Raw genomic sequence first — 10,824 nt, forward strand, 5'->3', positions numbered from 1 at the left:
AAGTAAAAAAAAAGCTAGATGTCTTAACAATACGCACCTAGCGGAGAGGTAAGCTTTGGAGACATGACTGTAACTCCTGCCTTAATCTCTAATCCCAAATTTCACTAACCTCTAATCCCATATAAACACTGGATAGAATTAATCTACATTAGAAATCAGGGTAGCAAATTATTTTTTACTGTCCAACAAGCCATTTAGTTGTATGTATCCATTTAACTGCAAGATTACCTAACTGCAACATTTATATTGCAATATTGCAATATTTATTAATTTGTTTTTTAAGGGGTTTGATTTAAGTATATGGATTCTTCTTTTAGTAGTGTAGTGCAGGCTGGCATGTTGCTTTTCACCTGGTATTTTTCTTGTGCCATAGATGTGGTTTCAAATCACCACAGTCAAATGTTTAGAAATTGAATATTGAAGCATCTTGTTGAACCTTTTGTTCCAGAGGCAGGCATGGAGTGCATGTCTTTGTGTTTAGAGCTGTGTGAGGGTGCATCTGGTATTTGTGAACAATGAAAGGCAAAGGTGAGGGTTTAATTTTACACCTATTGTTCCAATAGCTGGTAATTGCAGCTATTTTCTTTTCAGGTTCTGTCAGCCAGACCATCTACCAGTAAAGACTGGTGTACTTTGGTGTACAGTCTACTTTGTCAATTTCAATACATTGTACTGCAGTGGCAGGCAAGAGGCTTGAGTATTATCTTGGGGAATCTGCACACTTACTCTGTGCCCAGTCTTGCATGTGTCACATAATAAGATAAATGATGTGGAAGTTAACATTGGTCAATAATTTTGTTTCTTGGAAATGCTCCTGTTTGTCACCCATGGACACAACGTTAACATAATGAGATGTGTATGTTAACTATGCTGCTGAAAAGTGTTGTTCTATGAAAATCAGTCCTTGTGTAATATTGCTTAAGGGTTTCTCAGGTTATGTTAGAAATAAAATGACATACAAAATGTAATTGAAAGAAATGAATCTTTATACTAGTGAAATTATTGTGAGGAAATTTGCCAGAATATTACAAAGCTGGAAATGTGCTGATAAAGTCAAGAGACATCTTTGGGTTCAACATCATAAACAGTGGGAGAAATTAAAATGAAGAGGAAATCAACTGAAAATACACTTCATACGAAGTCAAAGATGTTTGGAGCTGAATTCTTATTAATACTGTTAATATCATTTCCCTCAGGTCTTCCATAGTAAGGCTGGGTGTGATTCTCAGATTACATATGCAACTAAAATTGAAATAACTAAAATTAATAAAAGGCCTAAACCTTTCTGTAGTCCGACTTTTACTTTAATTCATACTTTTATTTTTCTTTTACATTCAGGTGCATTCTGTACAAATAATCCAGTGCAGGCTATGGTGTAATTACAGAGTTCATTTGTTCATTTTCATGTGGATTTCTATTATACTGTGGCTGCTATGAAACACCAATTGTCAAGCTGGGTTCCATTTGCAGGCCTGAGAGCTACCCCATTCCTCCAGGGTAAAAACCTTTATTGAGTAGAGAAAGGGGGGGCCAGGCAGGGCATCAGGGGAGCGAGACAAAAAACCCATACAAAAGTACGCACAACAGAAAATAAACCTGGGAGACCAGGGCAACAAACCACACGAGAAAGATTCACAACAGATAGGAACCAAGAGTCCAGGGAAACAGGGGTCAGGAGACCAGGGAACACAGAAACCAGGAAGTGAGGAAACCAAACACCAAGAGTAAAAAAAAATAGAAAAACAACACACACAGGGCAAAAAATAAGTTCAAAATTTTGTCACGGATGACGGGAGTGACTTCCCGTGGAAAGCCAGGTATTTGTACACAGATGTCGGGAAGACATACCGCTGTTTGACCCACTCACAGCCACGGAAGTCGGGAGTGTGTGTGATGTAGATGTTTCCATTCTCGGTCCTGCTCTACTGTTGTACTCGGTTATCTACATATTTGCATAAATCTCTTCTTCCATTATATTCTCATATTCTTCATCCACCTGTAGTGAAATTCCCAAAAGACAAAAACAAAACAGCATGTCATTGATGCAGGGTACTGCAACGTAAATTCCCTTCACCTTAAGAAATCTATTGACTCTTCACATGCTAACAATTTAAACAGTGTCTCATTGGGTGTTTATAAAAGCAATCATTTATGACATGATTAAAGTATTCAAGACATTTTAGTTCCATGTATTTTGGAACTAAACTTTCTTTACTTCAGATGCACTTAGGTAGTGAAATATTTAATCATACTAAAGGTCTGTGGAACCTTACAAAAGTAGTACAAAAAAAATTCTGCTTTCTCAAATATAACAGGACTGTGCCTCCCCCTCAGGTAAATTGGACACTACCCATCAAGTACAACAGAGAAAAATCAATTTTCTGGTGGTACTTGACGGTAAATGTATTTTTGTCTAATATTTTTAATTTATAAATAGTTCATGCACTATACCTCTATGTTTCCATACACATGTTGATTGACTTCATAGTCTGAATAGTGCGGGATCTCAAGATCTTCTATTTTCCTTCCATAAGAAATATAAAAAAATAAGTCTTACATCATATTGTTCAGTGGAACATCCACGCATCCACAATTTTCTATACTCCTGAAAACAGTTGCACCAATAAATGTAAGAACGGAGTTTAAGCAGCATGGACTAAAGGAGGGTGACTCCATTATGGTGCTACAATGACAGTAATTCTCCTGCACACAGTTGTCAGTGGTATTGTACAATATCAAGGGGGTTCTGACAGTGAGACTGCAGTCAGACAGAGACACCTTCACTGTAAACAATGTGACCAGACACAGTGGAGCAAACCATACAGTGGGACTAGAGGAAGGGTTGATGCACCAAAAGGCAGATGATCAAATCATGTTTAGAGTTATCTTTAGAAAAAATATGTGGCAATCTGAAACTACAGGCAAGACAAAGTTAGAAACACAAAATAAATTAATGCAAGCAAGAGGAAAAAAATATGTGACATTACTGGCAAGAAAATCAATATCAGAGCCTTCCCACTTCCTCAATTCTGAATATCAACTTCTTCCTTCTGGCAAACATTTTAGGGTTCCCAAATGTAAGTCAGATACAAACATTCCTTTGTTCCACTATCCATTAAAGCTGCCAATGCAAATGTCAAGGATAAACATAATTTTGACTCTAACAACCGACTTGAGTGCAATATGTTTTGTGATGTGTTATAAATGTTACATGTTGCTATGTGTTATACATACACTGATACAGAAGACGTTTTCCTGCTGCTGCTGTTGATAATGATAAAAAGCAAAAATGTGGCTCATTAAACATGTATGCACGGAACATTTCTTCTACAGATACTACCTTCTGCTTATTATGTAGGAAGGATCGTGCATCTCATGACTTAGGCTTTTTCCACTGGGTGCAGGCTTGTCACATGTTCTCCTGTTGACAAATAAAAAACAAACATCAACAGCATTCTGTGAATGTAAATTTTGAGTGAATCACTTTTTTAATAGATGGAGTGTTCAACCCAGGATATGAACAATCACATTCCATCCAGCCTTATACTGTAGTTCACCATTGACCTATCAATGTTTAAAGAGCTCAATCTGGTTCAATTTCATTAGCTTTAACCAACTATGGTCACCTTCATTGCTAAAATATATAAAATAATTGTATTAATCACCTTAAGTGGCCTAAGTGAAATGCTGTCTCCTATTGAAAAACTGAGAAGAATGGTATTGTTCTTATCAGAACTAGTTCCACTGGTTTGAAAAAATTTCAGTAGAGTGTAGAAAGAAGAATTATTTGGCCAGAGGCCCATGTGTTTCCAAACAAACATCATTTTACTGTCTTTATTTCACTTTCATGTCACCACAAAAGCTATCCTCACATCACTTTAATTTCCTTATCTTCTGTCCAGTGGGTGTCTAATGGCACAGGAAACATTGTAAGATGTATCATAGCCCATCTTAAATTATTTCATTCCTTCTCTAAAGGAATCTTCTGTGAAATACAGGGAATTATGAAGATGGGTGATCAATGGATGAAACCATAGGAACCATATTAGTGGCTGAATCAATACATAAGCTTGCCCAAGTGCATTTTGAGCTCTTACATTATGGGTTCAAGCCTGGGTCATGCCATTAGTTGACTATAAACAGAATACCATAATCGGAGAAACACAATTGGCTGATTGCTGGTCTTAGCAAGACTGGCTGCCACAGTCTTCCAGGCAATTGCAGACATATGGTATACTGTTGCAGGTAAGGGTATCTGCCTGTATTTCCTCATTATCCCTCACATGCAGTCACAGGGTTTATAGCTGTGAGGCAAGACACACAATTGCCTACTTCAAGAATGGGAGTAGCAGAAATAATTTGCATAAATTTATTTTTAAAAAAGACTAAAAACCAATAACCAGGGAACAGCCTTTCAAAAAGCAGGAAAGAAACATGTAACATCCTTTCAAAAACAAAGGTTCAAGAGACATTTTTCACTAGCATAACAAAAACATGTTTTATTTCCAATTCTGTTAACCTTAGGGTTCTTTTGACACAGTGATGGTCTCTCTTTAAGGTAGTTTACCTAGTTTACATTACTGGAGGTACATTACCAGATGGCTGATTGACCATTATTCCACACAATGTAATATTGTACTTTTTGTGACACTGGTGAATCAGAAACTCTGGAAAAGTTCATGGTCTTTTCCATGACAGTGTGCCTGCACCTTTGTATTCCAGTTCAGCTATCAATGACCTAAATATGTTTGCTATTTGTTTAAGTGGACCATTTTATATTTTTTTCCAGCTTGTCAGGTGCTTTAAAGAGATACAAAAAATTTGCAGACACACAGTCCCTCCAGGACCACAGTTAAAGACAGCTGCTCTAGTCTAATAAAACTCAGACACAGGTCATAAAAAGAATGCACTATCTACTGTATATCTCAGTTTGAGACCAAACAAAATGACCGATTACCTGTTTCTGTTCCGTCTGAGTAAGAAACCTCCAATGGCTCCAATGACTGCTACCACCAGTATAGAAACAGGAAGGGCAACATACAATGCAGAACCTGAAAACAACAGTAACAAAAGTTACAAAAGTAAGCAATATACAAGGTGCTGGATATTTTTCTTATTTAGACTTACAACCTATGAACTAGTTTGTTAACATTTTAAGAAAATGAAACTCCTTTGATCCTTTCCTGGAATATCTAGAAAATACAAGTATAAGTACTGTATAATTTACAATCTCTCCTCAGTAGCATGCACAAAGTCACTCTGGCCCTGGTCCTTGACAGTCTCAACCACTTCTGCCTTTGAAAGCTAAAGATCAAGTTAACGTAGACAGTAGTCAAAAATATGATTAACAAAGCAGGTGGGAATTTGATTACAGCGAAAAAGGGTGAATCACATTCCTCTTAAAGATTGTGTTGGTAGTGCTTTGTGGTAAGGTAAGGATTTGGCTTCGCAATAAGTGAAACACGCTTGTCGTTCCTTTTATGTTCACTTTAAAAGCAGGATTCCCTAGCTTTAATAGCAATTTTAAGGGACTTCCTTTCCCATGGGCCAACACAGGATATTGTATACTGTAGGCAGGTTTGGGATTGTTCATTGATAGACTAACATTATTCACATTCAATTCATGTGTGTGAATGCTTGTGACTTTCATGTGGAAAGGAAACAACGTACCAGCACTGGGCACATACAGTTCCACTGTGGAATTGCCATGTGTGTTTCTGGCATAGCAGGAAATTGACTGTATGAAGCCCACAGCTCCCTGCAGGGTGTCTACTGTCACTGAGTCCTGTCTTTCTGAGCTCCTGTTCAGCAGGGTCCCATCAGGAAAGAGCCACTTAATCTCAGCAGGCGGGTTAGAGTCCACAATGCACTGACAGATTATCCAGCTGTTGCCTAGATTACAGGAGGATCCTTTAATCTCTGGTGCATCTAAAAACGACATGATGCAACTCATATGAGAAGAATTCTATACTGTACAGTACATATTTTATACAGGTGTCATGCTTTTCCTAAATGTACCTGAAAGCACTTGACGTGCTTCAAATGAAAAAAAAAAACAATAAAAACATACAAAAGTAAAAAAGAAAATATAAAAAATAGAAAGAACAGGAAAACAAAATATTAGTTATAAACATTAAGAAATGAGGAAATGTCTGCATTTTAGGCTAGGATCTAAAAAACTCAGACGGACTCTAATATTCTTGAGGAAAGAAATTCCACCTCTGGTGGGCATAAAAAAAAACCTAGTCCCCCATAGAGAGGAATCTAAATTTGGGGATGTGATGTACAGTATATCAGACAATGGCTACTAAAAAGCCATTTTCATATCAAAAGCTGCTTTCTGATGTTAAACGTCATATTCACCAGAAGTGAATGACCACCTGTGCTCTCACTGTACTTTTAAAACTGATTTCACACACCAACATTAGCTAACTGTCAGAGTTCGTGACCTGATTTCACTTTATGTACTCCATTATAACTGGTTTTTCAGATCTAAGAAACCAATGGTACTGTACATGATTTAGTATAAAAGGACAACAGTTGGTCATAGCAAAAAAAAAACAGGCTACCCAAAAGGCCACTTTTTACTCACACTCTACATTGCTCTGAATGGCAGTGGAGTTGCTCTGTCCCAGTCTGTTCTGTGCTGTGCAATAGAAGGCTCCGCTGTGTCTGGTCACATTATCTACAGTGAAGGTGTCTCTTTCTGACTGCAGTCTCACTGTCTGAACCCCCTTGACGTTGTACCACTGATAACTGTGTGCAGGAGGATTACTGTCACTGGAGCACCGGAAAATGATGGAGTCACCCTCCTTTATCCCACGCTGGTTAAATTCCATTCTCACATTTACTGGGGCATCTGGTTTTAGGAATATAGAAAGAAACGGTATGGAATGATTAGTCCATATTCTGTCTTAGGTTCTATTGGAAAGCAACAAAATCCAATGTCTATTTTATTCCAGTCTTTAAAAACTATATGACAATTTCTAATCCAACAACTGTCATCTGATCGAAGCTTTCCTTCGTCCTAGAGTCAGAACATCATAGTTAAGTTCTGAGTCTCGGTCGTCTAAAATGTGTGATGGGCAGCTTTGCAAGGAAGAAATGCCACCACCTTTTTAAAAAAATGCCAGTAAAATTAGAGTGTTAGGCATTTATTTTTATGATGAAGTACCCCCTTTAAACCACAAGATCTGTAAATCACAAAACAAATTTAGCTTTGCATTTATCCAGAACTCAGAATAATACGGTGGTATTCAGAGATTATCCCCAATTCTAATTGTTTTTTTTTATTTTATTTCCTCCTTTCATGTCATTTATCCAAATGCACATCTATTCTTTTGAAGCAATAGAAGAAAACTGATACTTCACTAAAGTCTTACTGCCCTTTGAGCTCTACAACAGGTTTAAAACCTATGCAGTTCTGTTTTTATACCACCGGACTTGACTGTAAATTTGATAAAATGACTTACAGGTCACGTTCAAGATGATAGAGTTCTCTGCTGCTTTTCTTCCCCTGTATTCAGACCGGCAGGTCAGAGTTTTCCTGTGGTCACTGGCTTGGGGTTTAAAGGTCAGCACTGATGTCAAATTCCACTGTCCATTTCCCATTGGTTCTGAGTAAACAGTGGGCATCATGCTGTTGTGGCTCCAGGTGATTGTAGGAGGGTGAACAGGACAGGTGTGATACACTGAGCAGGAAGCAGAGAGATCAATACCTGCAGTGGCTTCCCTTTTTAAAGATATAGAAGGAGGATCTGCTGTGTCTGCAGCAAAAGATAAAGCACATTACTTGGAAGAAATTATGTTTGTATTTTTCAATTTTCATTTAATTTCTAAACAGTAGTACAAAATGTTCATTACAAATGTAATTCCCCTTCCCCCTTAATTATCTCGTAATTCCACCTTTTTCTTCACATTGAACATCTAAAAGTGACTAACATGTGTGGCAACAAAGATCGTGCAAGCTTACCTTTCACAAAAACTGATGTTTTATTTTTGGCATAGGAATAATTATCCAATCCATGTATTTCGATCCGGAAGAAATAATGACCACTGTCTTTTTGTTTCACTGGATCAAGCTTCAGAGAACAGTTTTTCTGTCCCAAATCTCCAACTAGTGCTGTACGTCCTCTAAATCTATCTATTACAGAACCACTTGGGTGATAAATATATTCATAGGATTCTGTGAGCCAGATGCCAGTCATCTGAGAAACACTTCTCTCTGATCCTGGATACTTAAAGTTGCAGGGTATCACAACACAAGAACCAAGCAGTGCAGATAATTGGAATGGTGTCTCTGCAGTCCATTCATTGAAGGTGCTGCTAACATGTATCACTGCAAAAAGACCATAATTCTTGAATTATCCTCTGTTTTCATTTTTATGCTTTTCTACAAAAACATTAATTTAAATGTTTATATGTGGCCTCAGAAACATTCTCGTTGTCTTGTGCATGTGAAGATTTTTTTTTTCAGGAAAAATATTTCCTCTGTTGTAATATAGGAAAATACATGCTGCAATTAACCAAAAATATTTGATAAAATGGAATATATTTTTTTCTAAAATAAATCATTATATAGTATGTCAATGAAAGCAAACATTGATGTTCCTACAATAAAGAGAAACAGAATGAAAACAAAAATCAAAAGATGGCTTTTAAAAAATTGAAATGTGTTATTACCACCACCCCATCTTTAATTTCCTTCATACAGATCATGTACACACTTAAAAAATTTAAATGCTTGGGGATCACAGATTCAAAGGGATCATTGTGTCAGTAATTCAAATCTGTCCTACATTCAATTTAAATTAGTTGCATTATTAGTTTTTCATGATCTTTTACAATTTCAAACAATGAATTATGATCCCCTCCCCAACAGTGACCTCTACATACTCTACAAATATTCTTCTGAAGAATATGGCTCACTGTTTTGTTGAATTAGCAAAGTCCAAAGTCATTATCTATTCCAGATACAAGAAAAGCACCTTTTAGGCAAAAACACTGACAGAACAATAGTCCATTCCATAACTTCAGTTCCATCCCTGCAGCTGTGAGCCTAACTGACTCCCTGGAGCCACTGCGAAGACAAACAAAATGTACTTTTTAAATTAATTTCCATCACAGTCCACATGCAATATGTTGGAAATGTACACTATATGCAAATTGTCTAGCCATGGAGAAACCTGCAGCCCTTACTGATATTTACTTGATTTACCAATTCAGAAAAGAACAAAACCAACATTTATTCAAACCAAAATTTAAATAAATACCAATTATTTATTTGACCACACAACATAAATCATCTAAATGCACGTCAAAGAGTAAGGAATGACAAAATAGAGCACTTACCTTTTTCTAAAGCAGCTGTGCCCCTGGTTTTGTGATTCGTGTGAGGCTGAAGATTTCTACAAGTTGGATGTATGTGTATACTACAGTATATGCTGAATATCAGCCTTTCTGTTTCATTTCTTACACTGGCAATTGTAATTTTTTCACTTTCTTGATAGAGCGTTTCACTTCCCATTTTTTTGTAGCTTTTTTAAGTAGAATCTACTTTATACGTTTAGTCATTCTTCCTTTTTGTTGTCCTCAGTCATGAGCCCTGATGGGTCTGTAGTCTGCTGGAACACACTGACACTTTGTGTGAGTTTTCAGGCTGACTCCTTCCGTTCTGTGCACATGATCTAAAAACCGCATCACCATAATGTTAACCAGGAAGAAGATGGATGGTCATAGCACACACTGATAAAGCCCAGGTTGAGTGTGATCAATGCTAGTTGGTGTAATAGAAATTACAAATCATCTGGACCCAAAGTAAGTCCTCATCAGGCTGCATGATTCAGAAGTCTGTTTGGTGGGGGGGCAGGAGTAGTTATGTATTTTTGCTACATTAGTAATGTAATGATGTCTTCACTATACTGTTAGATATGAATCAATGAATCTATCCAGACTTGTGAACAATTGGATTCATGTGTATATTTTGTCATAGTTTGGGATGGGCCAAACCTGATCCTGGAGAGCTATTAAATCATCGATTTATAGATACTTGGAACATATCCAATCCCAGGCGGGTCTCAGGACATCCGAACGTCGATGCTGAGCGAGGAGGAAAGCATGAAGAGGAAATATATAGCCCCAGACAGAGACACACCAGAAGGACAAGCAAAGCACAAGAAAGTAGGGACAGGACAGAGTAGGAGCGCCCTCTAGCTGTAGAGGGCATGACAGAAAAGCAGCCATTGAATTAGAGGAAATTGTAGAACACCTCCTAGCTCAACAAGAGGCAGGATGACAGATATACTGTACTCAGGGCCATGGGGATGGCATCAGCAGTAGCAGTGCCCAGAAGGGAGGACAGTGGGCAAAACACAACAGGAGATATTTTTGTCTTTGAACTGGACAGCCCAGTGTTTAGAAGTGAAATAAATTAAATGGTCAAAACCCCAAACTCTTCATGCAGTACCTTTGTAAATTCTCAACAATAACTAAGGAGGACAAAAAGCTATGTGCTTGCTATCAAAACCAAAACTAGACATTAGAATTTTTTTTATTTTTTTTCTACTGTACCTATAAACACAGTCGAAAGGAAAATAAACTTAATAGAAGCACTTATTTTTTATTAGTATTAATCCTTTATTAGTATTATTAATCCTTCAAAAACAATCCACATTTGACACTTAGAATACTGAAAAAACAGATTTTGTTTACATATTCAGAAGTTTAAATGCCTATTACAAATCCTCCCTAACATTGATTTTTTATTTGTAATTGATATTTGAGATTAATTTAGTAAAGAGCGTATACATAACCAGAAAAGAGAGT

General features: G+C 37.1%; 1 protein-coding gene across 2 annotated transcripts; it reads right to left on the minus strand.

Annotated features, from left to right (window-relative positions):
- Window positions 1-1,282: 1,282 nt before the first annotated feature.
- On the minus strand, window positions 1,283-9,607 carry LOC102689903 (sialic acid-binding Ig-like lectin 14). Of its 2 annotated transcripts, none has more exons than XM_069184861.1 (10): window positions 9,352-9,607; window positions 8,988-9,079; window positions 7,973-8,338; window positions 7,473-7,766; window positions 6,593-6,859; window positions 5,671-5,892; window positions 4,958-5,051; window positions 3,341-3,421; window positions 2,452-2,524; window positions 1,283-1,996 (listed from the first exon to the last, which is right to left on the minus strand). In XM_069184861.1, exons 2-10 carry the CDS (start codon window positions 9,040-9,042, stop codon window positions 1,943-1,945), a joined length of 1,506 nt encoding a protein of 501 aa, XP_069040962.1. In that variant the 5' UTR covers window positions 9,043-9,079; window positions 9,352-9,607; the 3' UTR covers window positions 1,283-1,942. The 2 variants fall into 2 exon arrangements, with proteins under 2 accessions (XP_069040962.1, XP_015224169.2); XM_015368683.2 differs by having other exon boundaries at window positions 5,671-5,928.
- Window positions 9,608-10,824: the final 1,217 nt, after the last annotated feature.

Source organism: Lepisosteus oculatus, chromosome 27, assembly GCF_040954835.1.
Source record: "Lepisosteus oculatus isolate fLepOcu1 chromosome 27, fLepOcu1.hap2, whole genome shotgun sequence".
In the NCBI taxonomy this organism is placed as follows: domain Eukaryota; kingdom Metazoa; phylum Chordata; class Actinopteri; order Semionotiformes; family Lepisosteidae; genus Lepisosteus; species Lepisosteus oculatus.